Source organism: Urocampus carinirostris, chromosome 7 (genome assembly GCF_059441175.1).
Source record: "Urocampus carinirostris isolate Australia breed hairy pipefish chromosome 7, RoL_Ucar_1.0, whole genome shotgun sequence".
Classification (NCBI taxonomy): domain Eukaryota; kingdom Metazoa; phylum Chordata; class Actinopteri; order Syngnathiformes; family Syngnathidae; genus Urocampus; species Urocampus carinirostris.
Window position 1 is genome coordinate 22,512,328 of NC_142355.1, and position 21,892 is coordinate 22,534,219.

The window sequence follows — 21,892 nt, forward strand, 5'->3', positions numbered from 1 at the left end:
AAAAAAAAAAAAATTTTTTTTTTTTTACTAGAACAATGCCTATAAATGTAAGGATCATTATTCTTCAAGATGTTCTTGCTGTAAACATAACGGATTCCAAGTTAATTAATGATGAAATGTTTCATTCTAATTGCTGTGAACACGCAACACTTTTGATTTCCACTAAAGAAAACATTTACAGCAATTTTTAAGAAAACTGCGGACATAGAAAACCATACTAGGTTGAAAAGTCACTATGAAACTAGTTGTACAAACACATGAAGAAAACAAGACCAAAAGAAGGGCAAATAGAAAGGAATACTGATATGCTGTGATATTTTGGTCCACAAGTTAATTGGTTCAGCAAGAAAGAAAAGCAAACTGTCTTTATCAAAGTGGATAATCTGTGCTGGGGTTTTTCTAGTTATCCTCCTCGTCGTCGCTGACGAAGCTCCGTCCATCCTGAGACGTCTCCCTCTCTCGGAGGAAGGTCTGCCTGATGGCCTCCAGCTCGGTCAGCTCTAGGCGGACTTTCTCCAGGTGGAAAGAACGCCGGTTCTGGATTTGTCTCATTGGGAATGGGTTCATGTCCACGAAAGCAATGTTCATTAGCTTCCTGAAAGTAGGGAGAAAATACAAATCATTTGGAACAGAAATTTGTAATTTCTTTCTTTATTTTGTCTTGCAAATTTTTCTCCAAGGGATTTTTTTTAGTACTTGCATGATTCTTTACCTTGAATCAAGGATTGTGCGAGTGAAATATCGGAGATATTTGAAGATAGTGGTTGAATCTTGCAACTTTAAGAACTCCTCCTCTTTGTATTTAAAGAGAGCAAGAGCAAAGCGAAACATGATCTGTGAAAGAAAGTTATAAAATTATTTTTAAAAAAAACAACAACATAATACTCATTCTTGCACCTAAAGATGTATTTTCTTAAAGAAAATGAAGTGTTTCAGGTAAAAAATAATGATACAAACAATACATATTTAAAAGAAAAGAAAAAGTACAATATTTTCCTGTATAAACCGCACAGCAAGGCAATAATCAACCTCAACGCTGCAAAATGAATGAAACACTGGTTACCATGCTTAGTGTATGTTCAGTTCATAATTTATGTATTTTTGTTTTATTTAATATGACTTATTTTTTATTATTACCCATAACTTATTGTTTGAAACTGTGGTATTCTATCTTGTAAATGTTCTTGTGACGTCAGGATGGCACTTTTTAATTTTCCTGTTTATTTCACAATTCATTGTTACAATTACAATAAATTATATTCTATTGTATTTTATCCTAAACAAGCTATACAGTATGTCATAAAAGTGAGTATACCCCTCATACTTATGCAGGGATTATATTATAATGTTTAATAGAACTACACTAAGGAAACATCGTTTTGACACAATCAAAAGAAGTTATCATAAAGAAGGCCATGGCTAACTGGAAAGACATCATCTGGTCTGATGAGACAAAGATTAATTTATTTGTTTGAAAAGGTGTGAAGCATGTGTGGCGGCAACCAGCTGGGTTAGAAACACAAACATGTTTTTGTCGTGCCAAATGTCAAGCATGCTGTTGGGATTGTCATGGTTTGGGGCTGCAATAGTGCAACTGGAATTGGATAGTTGCCTTTCGGGGCAATGTTCCAGCCTGACAATGACTACTAATACACTTTTAAGATGACCAAGGCTTTTCCAAAGGGGCTAAGGGGATGGACTTGCCAAGCATGTCTTCAGACCTAAATCCAATAGAACATCTTTGGGGTATCCTCAGACAGAAGTTGGAGAAGCACAAGATCTCAAATATACCCTTGCTAAGTCATGTTGTCATCGAGAAGTGTAAGAGCATTCCAGTGGCAATTTGTGAGGCTCTGGTGAAATTTGTGGCCAGGAAAAATTGAGAGGTTCTGCAAAATCATAGTGGCCACACAAAATATTGAACTTCAAGAACTTTTACTCAAGTGTGTACTCACTTTTTGTTACCAGGGGTTTAGCTTTTGTGACATACTGAATCTTGCCATTTGTATTGAAAAGTTGGTCTTTAACTTAATGTTTTTTCACTACTTATCATTCCAGTATTTCTATGAAAGACATTGCATTTACAATGAAAGACATTGCATTTACTACTTAGGCCAGTCACCGAGCACTACTTTGTAAATATTTTGCCTATTAATCTGACAGTCTTGTATCTCATTTCCTTATTTTCTGTCTTCATTACATTTTTAGTTTGTTTATTCTGGAGGGCCATGTCTAATCTTGTGAAAAAATAAGGAAAAGGAAAAAAACTATATTCTATTCCATATTTTCGCTAAATTCGCCAGAAATTTAAAGGTTCTCCATTCAATGCATATGTTATTGGAAATTGAACAAAGCGCAAAATACAAGCATAACAAAAGACACCAAATATTTTTCTGACCTTAGGACCTTCATACAGGAAGGCGTCCCAGATCTTGAAGAGAATGTCGCTGACCACACTGTCAACAAATACTACCAAAAACCAGTTGAAGGTGATGAGGGAGAAGTCCACCTTGTGCTGCTCAAAATGAGCATGGAGCCGCGGTAGCTTCTCGCTCATCAGGTCCTTCAACACACGCTGATCCACCTGCATCACAATCAGCATTCTTTGTGACCGTTTCATAGATGAACCATTATGAAAGTTAGATAATTGTTTTTTCTAACCTGTGAGCCAAGCAGTGTCTTTGTGTAATAATCTCTTGGCATGAACACCTCCACGATGGTAATAAGAGTCCAGAAGGCATCTTCTTGGTCCAGATAGAGCAGCGCAATGGCTGCCAGCCTTGGGAAAAGTAGTAGTAAGAAAATAAGAAAAACACTTGAGCAACATGACATGCTCTCAAAGTATGATTAGAGGGCCATAAATATTCACCAGCTGGAATATATGGGAAGTAAACATTATCATGTCACATGACATAGATACTTCTGCTTTGTCTTTTTAGGCATCTATAAGGACACTTACTTCTATAGGCTGTCTTACTGCATACAGTGGCAAAGGAGTAGAACATTCCAATTATGCAAGTTTGGAGCGTTTTTTAGACAAAATACTAAGAAGTGGTATTAGGTTTTTTCAGTCCAAATTAAGTACAGCAAGTTTAGATGACCCAAACAAATAAAACAGCTGGTAATAAAAATGTATTTCTGATTACATGTAAGGTTTATAAAATTGGTTTTAGAGTCTGTATTTTTTTAAAAACATGTGATGAATAACTTTTTACATTTTCGTGTTCTTAGCTGAGAACACTTTCTAATGACTTTGAATAGTTTGTTCACATTTGAAACAAATATCCCCCAAGAGGAAAGTTTGCAAGACAAAATAATGAAAGAAAATTACAAATTTCTATTCCAAATTGTTTTCTTTTTCTCCCTACTTTCAGGAAGCTGTTGAACATCGTGGACATAAACGCAAAGTGCCAGTGAAATTATGTTAATTATGTCTTCATTGACTTATAAATGTAATACAGAGACAGACACCTTGCTACTTCACGCTTTTGTTATCGCTGAGTCACTGCTTTCCAGATTCAGAGTTGAACTGGATTTATTGTCATTTATATCAATGCATTGTGTTCCGCAGCAGACAGCACACAGCAAATTCTATCACGGGGGCATGTTTGTTTTGTGTGTGTGTTTGTGTGTGGGTGTGACTGTGTGCTCGACTGTGGTATGCTGGTGTATGCCGTTAGTCAAACAGCCGGAGTGGGTGGGCGCACAAGTCAATGTGTCCACCCAAATCCAACTGAGAAGCCCAGCTACAGCTAGTATTTCAGTGGTTCGTTACATTGAAAATAAATTCATCAATTAAATTAGACTATGAGGAAAGCTAGAAGAGCACAAAGAAATGGTGATCACCAGTGGGTGCTCCGTGGATTGTAATCGGGTCTGGGAAGCGAATAAGGCGTCGTCGGGAGACAAGGCAATAGCGGTGCCGCAGGTCTGGCGCTACTGCGGCTAGGATACATAACTTTCACAAGTTTCCCCCTGCTGAGCATGTATCGCAGCAATGCCAGATCTATTACTCATAAAACAGATGACCAGGAGCTACAACTCATGGGAAACCGCTACAGTCAGGACGGTCATCACAGAGACCTGGCTCAATTTAAGGATACCCGAAGGTAGCATGCAGCTAGCAAGCCACTTTCTAAATCACTTACTTACACTGAAAGGAGAAGCCCTCCAATTTTGTTGAACTTTTGTATATTGACAATAAAGAGCATTCATTCAACTGCAAATGTGTGATTTGTGTTTTTATTTTTAGATCTATAGTTTATTTGACTGCAGTTGTATACCCTCAGTCTGTAAGCACGTAATTTTGATCCTTGGGGGCTTTTAAGAAGGGGTATTGCTACTTAACGGATTTTCACATTTTGCAGGTGGGTCTGACCCCCATTATTTGTGATAAAGGGTGATCATACTATTTATATTTTGTAAAAAGCAATTATCTTCTGCGATCTAGTAATTGATTATTTTTGATGTTGTGTCTATAAATTTGCACCAGTGTCCATCAGCCAAACCAAATCGCACTTATTTTATTGAAAAACAAAAACAATCGCAAAGCACATTGCCAGATGAACATTTAAAAAAAACTTAGCTCAATAGGCAGTAAAGGAGAATAGGTTGGTGTTGTTATTATATATATATATATATATATATATATATATATATATATATATTAAAATTCTTTCGTGTTATTTTTTGTCTAGTTTCATTTGAAATTAAGACAAGTATTACCAAAGTTTACAAAGATCATGTGAATTTTTTTGTGTTTTAAGCCCAAATGTAATTCTCTTAAAAATGAATTACCAAAATGTTTTACAACTTCCTAAATTGGATAATACTATATTCTTCTGCCAACTTTTGACACAGAACAATTTTTGATTTTCCCCTGGAAAACTGCTTTTTCATTAATAACTGCCAATTTGTCGCCACAAATGATTACTCTTATTAATAATTTTAATTCAATCATTTATAAAACCCAAAATATTGTATATTCATCCAAAATTGCTGAATTTGAATCACAGTAAATGCAATAAATCTGGTCTGCGTCAGAAGAATTACGTACCTATTAAGTCCCTGACAATATCCGATGTCTGGATTCCTCCAGGAGAACGCCACCAGAACGTTCCTGAGCTTCTGGATGCCGACAGCACTGGGCGAAGAAAAGTGCTTGTTGTTGGGTAAAGTCCGCAGCAGGTCCAGCTCGATCTGCTTCAAGGCAGGGTTAGGCTTGTCTCGGGCCACGTTTAATAAAGTCTCATAGTAGTCTGCAGACAAGTGGTCCCGGAACTTCTTGACATGAAGGGAGATGCACCAGCGCCACAACTGTGAGCGATGCTCGTGAGGAATTCCGCAGCGGATCAGCGCCTTGAGCTCGGGCGAGCGCACTAAGTTCCGGTTCATGGTACTGGCTATAAAGTTCTCCCATTTAACACCTACGGATACTTCCTGATCCGTCATGGAAAGGGTCTTGAGCTCCAAGGCTCGTACTTTGGCTACAAGGCGCTCTTCCTCCTCCTCTTCCTCAGGTAATGTCTTGAAGCCGAACACGTCATACTCGCTGTTAATGATATCACAGAAAAGAGCTGGTATTAATCAGTGGTGTGGACTTGACTCAAGCCCAACTTAAATGTGGGGTGCAACATTTGAAGTATTCTCTCTATTAAGTAAGTGTTAAACATGCCTAATTAAGTTCAAAGAGCCTTTATACTTTATTGTCCATCGCGCCTATCTGCTTTTATCTTACTTTTAACAAAGCTGTTCGGGGCAGAACACATTAGGTAGTGCTGGAAAGTGACATCATGCTTGTCCCAACAGGGTTTTTTTCCTTTCTATTTGTTAGTGTAGGATGAAAACGGCAAACGTAAGAAGAGGCCTGCTTCAAATACAGTATGAAAATGCCAACCCAAACCCCATGGAAGATAAAAAAAAAAAATGCTTGTACTTGCAAGGGCATCATGATTGAGCTAACAGAGAATGCAATGATGAAGCCAGAACATGATGGTTGAGTGTAATAAAGTACCAAATTCTGTCCAGTTCCTTTAAGGACTTACTTGAACAAAATATTGGATCCACATACAAGGACTGAATTGGTAACTTTTCATCTATACAGGGAGTGCAGAATTATTAGGCAAATGAGTATTTTGACCACATCATCCTCTTTATGCATGTTGTCTTACTCAAAGCTGTATAGGCTCGAAAGCCAACTACCAATTAAGCATATCAGGTGATGTGCATCTCTGTAATGAGAAGGGGTGTGGTCTAATGACATCAACACCCTATATCAGGTGTGCATAATTATTAGGCAACTTCCTTTCCTTTGGCAAAATGGGTCAGAAGAGGGACTTGACAGGCTCTGAAAAGTCAAAAATAGTGAGATATCTTGCAGAGGGATGCAGCACTCTTAAAATTGCCAAGCTTCTGAAGCGTGATCATCGAACAATCAAGCGTTACATTCAAAATAGTCAACAGGGTCGCAAGAAGCGTGTAGAAAAACCAAGGCGCAAAATAACTGCCCGTGAACTGAGAAAAGTCAAGCGTACAGCTGCCAAGATGCCACTTGCCACCAGTTTTGCCATATTTCAGAGCTGCAACATCACTGGAGTGCCCAAAAGCACAAGGTGTGCAATACTCAGAGACATGGCCAAGGTAAGAAAGGCTGAAAAACGACCACCACTGAACAAGACACACAAGCTGAAACGTCAAGACTGGGCCAAGAAAAATCTCAAGACGGATTTTTCTAAGGTTTTATGGACTGATGAAATGAGAGTGAGTCTTGATGGGCCAGATGGATGGGCCCGTGGCTGGATCGGTAAAGGGCAGAGAGCTCCAGTCCGCCTCAGACGCCAGCAAGGTGGAGGTGGGGTACTGGTATGGGCTGGTATCATCAAAGATGAGCTTGTGGGGCCTTTTCGGGTTGAGGATGGACTCAAGCTCAACTCCCAGTCCTACTGCCAGTTTCTGGAAGCCACCTTCTTCAAGCAGTGGTACAGGAAGAAGTCCGCATCCTTCAAGAAAAACATGATTTTCATGCAGGTCAACGCTCCATCACACGCATCCAAGTACTCCACAGCGTGGCTGGCAAGAAAGGGTCTAAAAGAAGAAAAACTAATGACATGGCCTCCTTGTTCACCTGATCTGAACCCCATAGAGAACCTGTGGTCCCTCATCAAATGTGAGATTTACAAGGAGGGAAAACAGTACACCTCTCTGAACAGTGTCTGGGAGGCTGTGGTTGCTGCTGCACGCAATGTTGATCGTGAACAGATCAAAGCACTGACAGAATCCATGGATGGCAGGCTTTTGAGTGTCCTTGCAAAGAAAGGTGGCTATATTGGTCACTGATTTGTTTTTGTTTTGTTTTTGAATGTCAGAAATGTATATTTGTGAATGTTGAGCTGTTATATTGGTTTCCCTGATGAAAATAAATAATTGAAATGGGTATACATTTGTTTTTTGTTAAGTTGCCTAATAATTATGCACAGTAATAGTCACCTGCACACACAGATATCCTCCTAAAATAGCTAAAACTAAAAAAGCCCCACTCCAACTTCCAAAATATTCAGCTTTGATATTAATGAGATTTTTGGGTTCATTAAGAACATGGTTGTTGTTCAATAATAAAATTAATCCTCAAAAATACAACTTGCCTAATAATTCTGCACTCCCTGTAGAAGAAAAAAAAAGAGTAACAGGAACAACTAGGTTTTGTACTATTGGTTATTTTAAAAATAAAACACATACAGCTTAGTTACAGTAAAATGTACAGTACCTTTCACAAAATGGTAGTGAATCAGTCAGATACTCTTTGGAACTGTGGACCAACAGTTTTTCTTTTCAACTCATTTTGGTCCACCCTTACCAAAATATTTGCTTTTAGCCTACACCTTCATGGGACTTGTCTATATTTTTCTCATATCACCAGTGACAATTAAGAATATAAAAATACTTGAAGCCTTTTCTGGCGGAGCAATCATACCTAGGTCCTTTTCATGAATGAAGTCTGTTAAATTTAAAGGGGATATCGATAAATTACAATTTTGTAATAAATGTAAATTAAATCTGCCACTCAATTTAAAAGTGCTAATTTATCAAGGCACTTCAGCATCCAGTTCTTAATATTATACTAAAGACTATTTGTTTTTGTGGGTTTTTTTTTTTTTACGTAACTTGTGGGTAATCATTACATCAATCTATAAAAACATCTCCCTATCCATTGAATTCATGAAATAAATTTAGTATTGACATGAAATCAAAGTTGAGTGCAAAACAGTAGTCTCTTACAGTACTCAAAAAATATTTATTGTATTGGTTGGAAATTTAAATATTCATAAAAACTAACATTGATATTCGATGATCTATTAAAACTTAAATGACTTTTGATTTTATTAAAGGCAAGTCTCGAGTTTCTTTAAAATCCTACAGAAAATCATATGTTAGCTTTGTTGCAGGCCAGAAAAAGTTATGATTGTTGTAATTTTATGTGCCAATTCATTCGTTTAATTTTTTTAGGGATATTGTTTGTTGTGCTCAAATAAATCAATAACTTTCCGCATAGTCAATACCTGACAGTGATTGGCCTCAAGACTGGGTGGTCTTCTTGCTCAGAGCTTTCTAACTGTAGTGCATCTTCCAACAATCGGGAGATGACTTCTCGGGCCGGACTCTGCTCCGACGAGGAGCACACTGGGTTCTTCACTTCCTGTAGCAACACCAGATACTTACTCTCCACCTGACACAGCTTGGCCTCCAGCGCTGTGTACTGCACAGTAAAGAAAAAGACACTATGGCATACCGGACTTCCCCTAAGAATGATTCAGACTTCCTGTTTGTTCCAGTACTAACACACCCCAGACTACTGTACCTTAGCCTCCAACGCTTTCTCACGACTTTCAGAGTTTCGGCGCAACACCGTCAGCTCCAGGATTTCTTTGTTTAGGAATTTATTTTGGGTTTTATAACCTTGAAGACTGTCCTATGAATGAAAATAATAGAATCCAAAAAATACTCAGTAAGACAAGAAAATGACGACCAGCTTTATACTACATTTTAGTGAATCGGATACCTTGAGAATATCCAGTTCCTGCTGCTCTTTTCCAGGATGCGGTAAACAATCATTTTGAGACGCACTGAGCTCAGAGCTTTGCTGTGACAGTTTCATTATGACTTCATCTTTGGCCTGAATTGTCTCCATCAGCATGCCAAGCTGGTCATTTATCTCCCCCACCTTGATTTTCAAACCCTTGAGTTCCTGCTGGAGGCTCTCCTTCTCCAAGGCCAGACGCTCCATGAAGCCACACAGAGATTGGAGCTGTCCGTCTCGTTCCTGAACTTGTGCTTCCAAACGCACAACGTGTTCGGCGTTCACAGTTGAATGCTGTGTTGCATCGGGTTCCGTAGATGAAGAATTGTGAGGGGGAGGCGGGGGTGGTCGATGTGATGGTTGCCGGTCGTTCTGGGAGGTTCTTAAGGTCTGCTGTAAAAGTCGCACCAGCTCCTGATAAAATAAAAAATATATATTTTGTGACTCAGCTTATTAAGCACATGTGTTAGACTCAGGGCCCACCACATAGTTTTTAATAGCCCGCAAGACAATGTTGTGAGAAGCACAAGAGAAAAATGAGCTGCATCGCATAAAACAATGAGTTGCAGTTTTAAATGCGTCCACTGGATGTCACCAGCACCAGGCGCAACTCGCGAGGCACCCACTGTAGTTGTACTTGCCGACTTCCATTTATCATTTATCAACCAGAAAACATTAGGGAACCCCACCCTGATGTTATTTTACTTAAAATACAGCAATATGAAAAATTAAAAAATAAAGGAAATAGCACCTGGGTGTCGATGCAAAAGTTTAAAGAGGTTTAGCTGTTTTAAATAATAAACATGAAATCTCAAAGGGAAGCTGTTATATTTGGGCAAACATTTTCATTAAAAAAAGAAAAAGAAAAAAAGGCATAAAAACTTTTAAATCAATAAAGCAATAATTGCAATAAGTGTTTCTTTCCAGTCCCCCCAAGTATTCCTGGGTTAAATAAACTTTAAATATATTAAATTGTTGTTTTGCTATTTAGAAAATAAATAAATGCACATTCGATAAACACTACAGGAGTTTAAATCTTAGTGAAGGAAAAAAACTTTAAATAATAATTTGATTATCAATAAATCATAAATCCCTGAATCATAATTTCCTTGTGAGCCTCTGAAAAGAGGGCCCAACTCAAGCTAGACACACTTTTAATGCCAATAATTTTCAAGTCCAGCCCCTCTGAGAATGTTTTTTCCATCATGTGGCCCCTGAGGTAAAATTGTTTTGACACCCCTGTTTTAAGGAAACATTTTAAGATGTGAACGTAAACTACGGGTGTGTCCATCTATATTTCCTGCCCAATCTGTTAGTTTTTCTTCCTATATCTAAACCAGCAAGAAAATGTTACAGACTACATCCCATTCTAACAATTTACTACAAGCGCCAAATATGATCTGCTTGAGTCATGCTTTAAGCTCTTCAAAACTCTCAAAAGTCAAAGTGCTCTTAGATGGAATGATAGAGAGGATGGAATTGACCTTTTGTTTTTTTTCACAGAGGATTTCTCTACCTTTTGACCGGCCAGCTCCTCCTTGAGTTTGGCTTGCTCCTGTTGCATACGACACAGATCCTCCTGCTGGCTTTGCAGGCGAAGTTGCGTCTCCACGGACTTGCTGTTAAACTCCACCGGGGAGCTCTCGGTACTGCGGATCTCAGCGTTGCGGCCAAACCTCCCGGAGCCCATCATGTCGCGGAGGAGAGGCCTTCTGGGCCTTGTTGAGTTGCGCACAAAGTCAAATGCCGAACCAAAGGAATCTGAAAGACAAAATTTTGTGATCCGGTGAACTGACTTCATGAAAATGTATCCAGGTGAGGTTTGCTGACGTACGCCTGTGAGTGTCTGGATGAGGTTTGTGTTCAGGAAAGTCTTTGGATGGAGCCTCCACCAGCTCCCATTCATCTGCACTGCTGCTGTTGCCAGTGTAAAACACACTGCGTCTACTGTCCCCTCCCCTGCCTGGTCGCAGATATGACATAGAGTTCCTAAAGAAGTAGAAACAAATCAGCATAGAGAATTTCTTGACTCATTCTTCACAACAAAAACACTGTAAAGTCATCTGAGTTAGTCAAGTTTGACATTCGTATTGTGGAAAAAGGCCACAAGATACTGCATGACAGGTGAAGACTATTTTTTCTCAAATTTGATTTGGTACAATTCTCACATGTTCGACGTCATTTTAGAGTTGAATCATGTTCTTTTCTAAAGAAAGGGAACTACGCATGTCTGTTCAAGGGAGTGTAACAATTTCCTCTAATGCAATCCATCATAGAAAGAAGTGAGGGAGCATTGCCATGTCCTCCTAACACCAAACTTGTTTTGCCTGTTTAGCAGGGACTTTATCCAAGCTTATTGTACAAAGACTGCATGACCAAATTGAACATTCCACATTTTTTATACTACCTAATTTTGTACACCTACATAGTCGGGGACTCGCATGCTCAAAAATCTATGGGTCCCAACAGAGATCTATGGGTCCCCAAAATTTAGTGTTACCGAGGTTGAAATTGTAAATCGGCGACAAATATATAATATAAATTTATATATTAATTCAGTTCTAATCAACACAGTTTATTGGTAATACAAATCAGTTATCACTTCAAGATTTTTCAGTTCACAACAATATTGTACATTGTACAAAATAATATTGCTGAAATGATTATATTAATCTATATTTTCAATTAGTTTTAATCATCACAGTTAATTGGTAATACAAAGCAGTTATATCTTCAGATTTTTCAGTTCACAAAAATATTGTACATTATACAAAATAATATTGCTGAAATATTAGTCTTTATATTCATGCACTTTTAATCATCACAGTTAATTGGTAATACAAAGCAGTTATCACTTCAGATTTTTCAGTTCATATATTCTTCGTGGTTTGCTGTTCCGCCACAGTTGTAATGCCTTCTCAAGGTCCAATTCATTATCATCATCCTCATAGCGTCACCAGGAATATAATTTAGTCCATTTTGGCAGAAAAGTCCTTTTCTTGCTAGGAGTATTCTTTTGTTTATTATCTTTCGTCAAATCGTTAGCTTCAACTCACGTGTTTTCCTTGCCTCCGCGATCTTCCAAAGAATTTCTCTGCCATTTTTTCGTGCCGGAATCATTGCCGTTGTTATCACTTTCTGCATTATGTTTCGACTTATTACTGACACTGAAGAAATGACCAATTTTGTGTTGATTTTCACCTAATATTAACTGTCTTGCTCGACATGAATGAGGTTTATTATAAAAAAGTTCAAAAATTAAGTAGCTTGGACGTTCAAAGTTGAAGGAAAAAAATACATGCAAATATAATTAAGTAGAATAATACATTTTCTTATTCAAATTATTAATTCATTTTTCTGCATTAAATTATTTTTGGTAATATACTGATTATAGGGATAACCACAAACCTGTCTTTTTTCATTTTCTCCTTTTATATTTTTTCTCAACTTCTCTATACAACATAATTCGTAATATAATGCATCAAAGCAAGTGAGCTGTTTGAAAGGCTCTCTTTAATGAGTTGAGCCGAAAAAGCCGGTTCTCTAAAAAGAGAGTTTCACTACACTACTCGAACTAGTTTGACTTGATTGATTTGCCGTTTCGTGATAGTCGATGTATTCCGGATGGTACCCATAATTGACAAATTTGCTTTTTTTCGTGGTAAAAGTCTTAAAATGCATAATAAACGTAATTTGTACGGAAAAAAACATACAGGTTGACAGGTATGCATACTTAACCTTCACTCAACGACAAGCACCACAACAATGACGTAAAGACGCGGGCAAACGAGGACACTGCCTACAGATGCCTTAAATATGTGGCAAATTTGAGTGTTTTTTTTTTTTTTTTAATAAGAATTGTCTTTATTGTCCTTTATAAGAACTTAGGTAACATTGTTTACGAGATTACACAATGCACTCGAAGATAAATATGTAAAAAAGACTTAGAAGAGAACAATAAAAAGAATATCAGCGTAAAAGTCTTGAGAGACTCCAGACTTGAGCTGTCCTTTTCACTCAAAATCGCATCGTGTATGATTTGATCATAACTAAAAAGAAAATAATCAAATAATGTTTGTGGGAGTAAAATACAGATTATTTCTGGAACTCCCACTTTTGCTACCGATATGAGCGCTTGATCCCATTTGACCCACTACGAGTTCATGTAGCAGTCCAAAAATAGAATTCCTGCATGCTATTATGCTACATTTGGTTCTTTTAAAAATGGAGAAAAAAGCTGTTTAAATAAAAATATTTGGTATTGTTTGTTTTATTAGACTATTACAAATCAATTAATCTTAATCACAAAATGTCTCAAAATGACTGCACAGGCCACAATTACACCATCCCCTGATCTGGAACCGACATGCGGGAAAGGCATGGCTCAAAAAAAAAAAAAACACACAAGTGGTAATCCCCCCTTCCAGGATGACCAGGCTGCAATAGATGTTACATTGGGTAACAATACACAAAACATAGACGTAGACTTTTTCTTAATCACTTTTGTGGAGGTAAAAAATAAAAGGAACCAAAATATTTAAATATTATGCCTTAAATAATGATATTAATGTGAGTGTTAAGAATCGTAAAATACATTTTATATATTTTCAATTCCAACTGGCTGTTTATTCAAATATGTCAATCGTACTCTCCTAAACTGAAATCAGACAAAAAATAATAATTCACACACACCTTCAATAGGTGAGGAAATGCTGCACAAAAAGAAACCGACCTGAGCTCTGTGCCAAAGTTCTTCAATGAGAAATTGGGAGTATTTGTGGAAGATGATGTCCCTCTGGCTGATTGGATTCCAGCCATTCCGCAACCTTCCATTTCGGACTCCATGGCAAAGTCACTCCGGACCTTCTCCATGCTGTCGCTGAGGTTGTCAAAGAGGAATGCATCTGGAATTCCCGGTAATAATATCATACAGTATTACTAGATTAGCAATGACTCCAAATTAAAAAAGATCTTGACTTGTCTGGTTGAATAAAATAAATGCATTTTAATTGAAAGTATGCAGAGCATTATTTTGAGAGAGTGTTTATCAATTCAATAGCAAACAAGGTGAGTATATATCACATAGAAATTTGGAAACCACTGCCACAGAAATAAGCTTAGTCATTTTTTTCAAAGATGAATAATGCTTGGTAAATTTAGCATGCGTGCAAATTCTTTGTACAGTCCCTTTGAATAGAACAGATAAGATTGAAAATACTCAAAAGAAAAGCACAATTACAATAAACATATAATTAAAAAATGCTGAAAATTATTTGCCTGAAGAATGAAGTATTCAGATCATAAAAAAAAGCCGAGTAGGCCACTCTAAATGTTTAACTTTTTACAACAGTTGAAGGCAAACTGGACTGAATGTTTAACAAATGACCTTGCGGTTCTTATCTTGCACACACCGCCTACATATCATCAAGGATTTTTAAAGAAGAAAAAATTCCATTTGAAAAATGGAACTAGGATTACATATGGCTTTGAATTCTGACATTATTCTAAAAAAACAATATTTTCACATTGTAAGAATGTCAGGGTAATCTGAACTAATACAAACAATTTATTAGGAATATAATTATGACACTCACACAATATTGATAATAAAAACTAAGTACTTTAAACATGTTAATCATTTTAGGTTGTTTGTAGTATAATGCGCATGCTCCAAATAAAAATTAAGGTTTTTTTTATTTGAATTTTAAGAGTCAGTGTATTTGTATACATTCTGTCACATTGATTTTGTATCATCTCGGCAGTCCGGCAACAATGTAAATAAAAATACTGGGAAAAGGCAAGTGGACGAGTGTATTTGCTTTCAGTTGTGGAAAAACAACGTGCAGACGCATGCATGAATGTACCTCCGTACCATTGTCTTTGGCTACAAGTCCACTAACAGGATAAGCTAGGGTGGGCGAGCTCCAGCTGTCCCTCTGTCCGGCACCTCGCAAGTTGCTAAACTCCCAGCGCTTCTGTTGGAGCTGCTGCAGCCAGGAGTGCATCACCTGCTTGCTGGGAGCCTGGGGAAGAAAATATATTTAATATACCTTAAGTCACGTTTTACACAGTGTTCCGTAAAATGAAAGCTATTTTTTAATGCACGTTTATATGATAGCCAAAGAGTTGCCTGCCCCATTTTTCACAACTTGAAATGCAATAAGACGACTAATCGAGAAAAAAAAAAAGCGTTGTTGCAAAGTATTAAGGATTGATAATCAGAATATATAAATAAATTAAATGGTCAATCACACACATAGTAAGTCTACACTGCTGCCAATCTGTTTGTCTGCTTTGTTTTTTTTTTGCACTACTAGGAGTCCTTTATACTTAGCCACTCCTTTGCACATCTGTTCTCCTCTGCACTATTGTACTACAGTGTTATTGTTACTGTACAGTGACTTGTTTACCTGACTGCCCGTTTTGCACATCTGGTTAGCTGCTAATCTTGCACTCTTTGCACTATTGTATAATACTATACATAGCCATAATTATTTAGTATATTATTAGTACTTCAATACTCCAACTCAATACAACATTTTATTTATATCTGTACATTCAAGTACTTCAATACTCCAACTCAATACAACATTTTATTTATATCTGTACATTCAAGGAAACTGTGCGGGTCAGATGTATCGACATTTCGTTCTGTATACACGTGTCCTAGAATGACAATAAAGTATATCTGAATCTGAATAACCCAAAAAAACTTTAAATTTAAGCTTATTATAAATCTACTCATAACATTCATTGCATGCATTGCTGTTTTCCATCTGCCATCAGTATGTACCTGTATTTACGCATCTTAATTCATGCAATGTTTGCGTTGCGTCCTCTGCTACAAGCCACGTGAACTCCTCTTTCCACAATGCTTTTAATGTACGTAAATGTATGTAAATTTTGTTAGCTTCTTTCAAATCTTTATTCTGGGGCTGAGGTTTTGGCTTGAGTCCTAACCACTTATCCATTTTTCTTGTGTTTTCTGTGCGTCTACTTTGGAAAATTATATGCAAATGACGACCTTATAATGCTCGGGAAAGTCCGGAAGCACGAAGTTATTCGATGCAGGCTTCTGATTGGCTACCGATTATGCAAATTGCTAAATGAATTGAAATTCAGAAATTTCCAAACCGAACAAAGATTTCGAAATCGGTATAAAGCAAACGTTTGATTTTAAAAAAGAATTAAAAATAAAAACTAATTTTTTTTTTTCTTGAAAAAGTTGTCGGCCACCCGGGCAGAGAGGTTGTGTAAGTTGTACGCCCGGCAATATTGTTTTTACCACTAGAGGCACAAAATAATACACACTGACCCTTTAAATAGTTTGGAAATAATTTGGGTTAACCCCCACTTTTAAAGTGACAAGACATTGCATAATTTCTAAAAAAATACATTCATGTTTTTGCAGTCTCATGCCAAACTTCCACATCTAAATGAAGACCGCAATGATATAAAACCTGTTAAAAATTAGTAAAAAAAAAAAAAAAAAAATCAAGGAAAAAAGTTTTACAAGTTATAAGAAAAAGTAGATTGTTTGCAGTCGATTGATTCTAATAAGGATAATAATAGTGGTAAATGATAAAATATTCTATTGAATGACAACTTACAATGTTAAGAATGACCGCAGATGGTCCAGTTTGGGCCTGAAGCTATGCAATTTGTTTGGCAATGCTTACCCAGCATCTGTTTAAGTCATGACACACCAGTGCCATGTGACAAAAATCATATGACAATTAGAGATAAGATAAAAATGGAACTGAAGCAGTAAACTTGTACACACATGCAAAGTTTCTGAAGTTTTTTAAAAGTTGCTCTCTAAATTCTAAGTTACTAATGCAACTATTGAATGCATTTAAAAATAAGCTTGGTTTGCCCCAAAAGCTGAGGACGTACTTTTAACTGTGATGTTTCTAAAAAAAAAATATAGATTTATATTGTGAAAATATCAAGATACTGCAGAAAAAAAACATGAATGTGAACAAGACACGTTTATGAAAAAAAGCAAGCAATTCTTTCCATTCCATATCCTTTTTTAGGAGCACTGTTGGATGTGACAGCTACAGGGTTCCAAAGGAACATAGGTCATATGTCAATAGAAAATAGAAATAATGTTCCTTTAATGTTAAACGACCAATATGTACTTTTAGTTATCATTGTATAATACAGTGTTTTTCAACCCTTTTTGAACCAAGGTACACTTTTATTCATAAAAAAATTCCGAGGCACAATGTCCTTCCGGAGCCCATCCCAGCTATCTTCGGGCAGTGGGCAGGGGACACCTTGAACTGGTTGCCAGCCAGTCGCAGGGCACACAGAGACAGACAATTCACTCGCTCATTAACACCTAGGGACAATTTGGGTCGGCTTTATTTGTTTTTATTTTTACAGTGCAGTCTTAAACCGCTTTGTTGAACAAATTAAGTTAATAAATGTACTGTGCTACCTAATGAGCAGATATTTAGTATATGAAAAGTACATTTAAAAAAAATCTACTGCCACCTACTGATATGGATCACTATTACAGTTCCTCGTCTGAAAACAGTAAAAATACTGAATAATGGCTGGATTTTTTTGGGAAAGATAAAATTGGGCAAATTCCAACGGCACACTAGACAAGGTCCCATGGCATGCTAGTGTGCCCCGGCACATTGGTTGAAAAACACTGATGTAATGTATAATTTCTATGGAATGTACTGTATTATTTTCTATAACTATCAAACAATTATTGTCATAATTGACACTTAAGTTTGATTTTTAGTTGAGTCAGCAAGAGGAAATAGTTTGCGAACCCGTTGGAATTTCTCAAAATCTCCTGACCTCAATCCAAATGATGACCTAGAGAGTTATTCAACTAAAACATTCCAAGAATCTTGCTGAACTGCAACAATTTCATAGAACGGTTTGTGCACATTTGATTGGCAAAAATGGTAAATAATTGGTCGAGTTTATGTTTGCCAAAGAGGACCAAGGGTTCATGTACTTTGTCTGTTATGTCTCGCAAATATTTATCATATTTGCATATGTGTTTCAAAACCATAAAGACTTCGGATTGGTTAACATAGACTTTGTTTAAAGGAAAAAATGTGAAAAAATTATTCTAATACATTCTATAATCTGTGATAATTTGGGAAAATCTTGTTTATTTAATAGAAGGACCTGCTCTAAAAGTAGTTCAACAGTGCTCGGTCAATGTCATTTTCTAGTAAAACTTTTTTTTTAGTGGTTGACTAAGTGTATTTAAACCTAACTCAGATAATGAGCCTGGTAATAACATAGTAGAAGCATAATAATAACATAAGAATAAATGCATATTGAACTGAGTACCCTTTGTGCTAATTAGTCATGAAAAATATCTCTCACTTTGAAAAAGGTTGGAGACCCTTGGCGTTGAATATTAAGTAGGGGTTCATTAACTAATTCATTATTTGACAACTACACTATGATCAAATGAATGTATTACAAATTTAATAGAGCATTGATACATCAGAGGGCAGCAAGGCGGTGCAGTGGTTAGCGCGTGCACAGCAGTTTTGAGGTCATGAGAAGGAACCTCCTGTGTGGAATTTGCATGTCCTCCCTGTGCTTGTGTGAATTTCCTCCATCAAAAAACATGCATGTCAGGTTAATTTGCCATTCCAAAGTGTCCCTAGGTGTGAATGAGCGAGTGAGTTGTCTGTCTAAATGTCATGCTTTTTCAATAATCCATAGTGTTGGTCAGACCACAAGTTTGGGTGATTTTTTGGCAAGTGTTTGACTGTTTTGGGAATGTTAAAGGCACAGTGTGCACCTCCAAGTAGTAAAAAAATATATATTTTAATTATAAAACGTTATTGATTCAATAAGAAGAAGAAATTCATGAATTATCATATAATATGCATTTTTAAATACACGTAGTTCCCCAAAATTTGCATTTCATTTACATAGCATGTGTCTCACCTAGAGGGAGCTGACATTTCTGTTGCTGCTACAGATACACAAAAAACAAAACCTCGTGAAAGGCTGGGCAAAAAATAAAAATGTTGCAGTTTAGTTTTTTGAGTCCCTTTTTGTATTCTTCGTTGTGCTTTTTAGCACACATTTTTAGTTGCATGACACAATGCAGCAACATCTAGTGGTCAAGCAATACACACTGTCCCTTAAAGGTGGGGTGGGGGCTTTTGGCTTTACTTCAGTAAATTGGTTTTAATTAGGAAAATAAAGATCACCAATCTAGCCCATTTTACACAATGTATGGACCAAACAAGTAAATAAATGATAGTGGATTGGCTTTTTATAAAACGATTAATTGAATGTCCTTGGGCAAGACACTGAATCCCTAATGCCCCCAATAAGCAGGTAGGCGCCTTGCATGGCTGACTCTGTATTGGTATGTGAGAATGGATAAGTGTGAAGCACATTGTAAAGCACTTTGGGAGGTCTTCATTTTACTTGAAAAGCACTATATAAATGCAGACCATTCACCATTTACAATGTAATATTTCATAATACTGCAATTAAAGAATGTTTTTAATGCAGTAAATATGTAATTCTTAATTATTGAATCGTTTGATGCCGCCCATAGAAAATATGAATAATACGAGACCAATTTCAATAACCATTTCCCAAATTCCCATTAGTTTTTCTTCTCTGCGAAGGGAAAAAAGCAAATTATTCGCTCTAACGCGAGAATATGCGTTACATTTTATCACGAAGGCATCAAGACCTAAGAAAGTTACAAAAGCAGAGTGTGAATGGGTGTGTCGTGGTAATAAACCGAAAGAGAAAGATTGGGGTTGGACATGACAGAAACCCTTCTCAAAAAGTGGGGACATATACTGTACACTCAAAAAGTTGATACCTTAAGCAGAAACTCCTTCCCGGCGGTGCTGATCTGAAAATGTCCCTCTTCAGCCTCCACGTCGTAGCTGAAGCACGCATCGCCTATTTCGATGTGTCCCAAAGGTAAAGCGTCTTGGGGACTCTTGAAGTAATACAGATAGCATTTCCTGGGATCGTACACGAACCACCGAGGCTTGTACCCCCTCAAGGGCCCCTTGCCTGACAGTTTACTCAAGAAACCGCACAGCTTGGAGGTCTGCTCCTTGACCGACTCTGCGTCGAGTCCGTCGGCGGCAGTTTTGGAGGTGGCTTGGAGCTGTAGAGCTTGGCCGGGGCTCGACTCACCGCCATCCTCCTCTTCGTGCATCTTTGCTCAAAGTTTCTTCTTCGTGCAACCTAGTGGATGCCACCTCCCGTTTCCACCCGCATGACTGGCTGCCTCGCGGGCAAAGTATTGTGGGTGTTGGAGTCTATTTGGGGAATGCGGAAGTGACTTGCTATCCGCTTAGTGGCGCTGTTTGTCGCAATTGAATTGACCCTTTGCGCACACACGTGACCTAACCACGCGGTGACACCATGACGGACGGTGGTAAACCGCAGTAAACGGTGGACAAGTGCAGTTAACAGTAAACAACAATAACGACAAAAGCTTTTACTAATCAACACCATTGACGATGACTTGTCAAACAAATATTGTGCAGCTGTCAGATGAACAGGGTTGGGTAGGGTTACATTAACTTAATTACTTTCAATTACTTTTGGATTACTCCAATACCAAATATGCTAATAAAAGACAAAAGAAACTAAATATGAATAAAATTACTAAATTTTGTGCAGGCTTGGGAGTAACGGAATACACGGAACGGCAAAAATGATGTTGGCAAGCTGTTTGGATTTATTTTCATTTTGTTTCTGTCACATTTTATGTTAGTTTTGCCGGAGATCAAAGCCAGGAGGGAAAGCTTACCACGTGTTGTTAGTCATAGTTTTATTCATATTTAGTTTCTTTTGTCTTTTATTAGAATATTTGGTATTGGAGTAATCCAAAAGCAATTGAAAGTAATCAAGTTTAAGTAACCCTACCCAACCCTGCAGATGAAGTGGCTTACTTTGTCCGAAAACCCAAGAGGCGCTATTCAGAGAATCTGAGGATAGCATTAGCAATGCTAGCTTCCGAGCCATATAGTCCTTCTCCTGGCATATTCATACAGCTAAACTAATTGTCCAGTCTGCCTGACTTCAGTCCACATAATCAGTACCACTATCAGTGTTGGGCACATTACTTTAAAAGAGTAATTAGTTATAGCTACTCATTATTTCTTCTAAAAAGTAAGTAAGTTAGTAACTGAGTTACTCTATAGTAAAAGTAACAAGTTACCAAGTAAAGTAACTATTTTTTTTACTTTAAAAATAAGTTGTATGTCAAAGAATTTGAATTTTCTGAACAGTACGCAAGTCAGGTGAATAGTGAATAGACAGGTAGTTGTGTTACAGAACCTTGTAATATTTATTGCACCTAACTAGCAACAGATTGATCCTACACTTTGAGGGCAACCAAAATAAACAGCAAACAATATAATAAAATAACAATCAGCAGTAAACAATATAGAGTGAGTTTAATAAATTAAATCTAACTCGAATAGTCCGTTGCAGAGATGGAAATCCAAGAACCGTCTTTTTCGGCTTGGCTCACTGAAAAGAGCGGGCTCTTTTGGCTCCCAAATGGCTCTTCTGGTTGTTTTTGTTGTTTAATCAATATATTCCTATTTATTATGTATTACTATGACTGACTTAAAAAGGTGAGAAAAGAGGAAAACTAACACTTCAACATTAACACTAAAAAACAAACGGAACATAGATTAAAATTATTTTCAATCGACAAAGAAAAAGATAAGATACATTTTTTAACCTTTTCTATACACAACAAGTTCAAAGTAAACAGCCCAGAGTCCCTGAAAAAATACATTTTGAGTATTACAAGAGAAAAATAGAATCTCA

The 21,892-nt window shown here is 37.1% G+C and overlaps 1 protein-coding gene across 1 annotated transcript; it reads right to left on the reverse strand.

Annotated features, from left to right (window-relative positions):
• Positions 1 to 4: 4 nt before the first annotated feature.
• tbc1d2b (TBC1 domain family, member 2B) lies at positions 5 to 20,293 on the reverse strand. The gene is made up of 13 exons (XM_088340185.1): positions 19,914 to 20,293; positions 14,946 to 15,096; positions 13,806 to 13,977; positions 10,908 to 11,062; positions 10,590 to 10,834; positions 9,056 to 9,487; positions 8,855 to 8,965; positions 8,556 to 8,752; positions 5,057 to 5,551; positions 2,662 to 2,779; positions 2,399 to 2,584; positions 713 to 834; positions 5 to 595 (listed from the first exon to the last, which is right to left on the reverse strand). The coding sequence occupies exons 1-13, from the start codon at positions 20,259 to 20,261 to the stop codon at positions 400 to 402; spliced, it is 2,928 nt and encodes a 975-aa protein (XP_088196311.1). The 5' UTR covers positions 20,262 to 20,293; the 3' UTR covers positions 5 to 399.
• Positions 20,294 to 21,892: the final 1,599 nt, after the last annotated feature.

Bases quoted from the DNA above. Each gene is read 5' to 3' on its own strand.
- tbc1d2b (XM_088340185.1), bottom strand. From the start codon at position 20,261: ATGCACGAAGAGGAGGATGGCGGTGAGTCGAGCCCCGGCCAAGCTCTA. The intron at 8,966-9,055 runs GTATCCGATTCA...TTTCATTCATAG, and splicing joins AGGAACTGGATATTCTCAAG to GACAGTCTTCAAGGTTATAA. The intron at 8,753-8,854 runs GTACAGTAGTCT...TTTACTGTGCAG, and splicing joins AGAAAGCGTTGGAGGCTAAG to TACACAGCGCTGGAGGCCAA.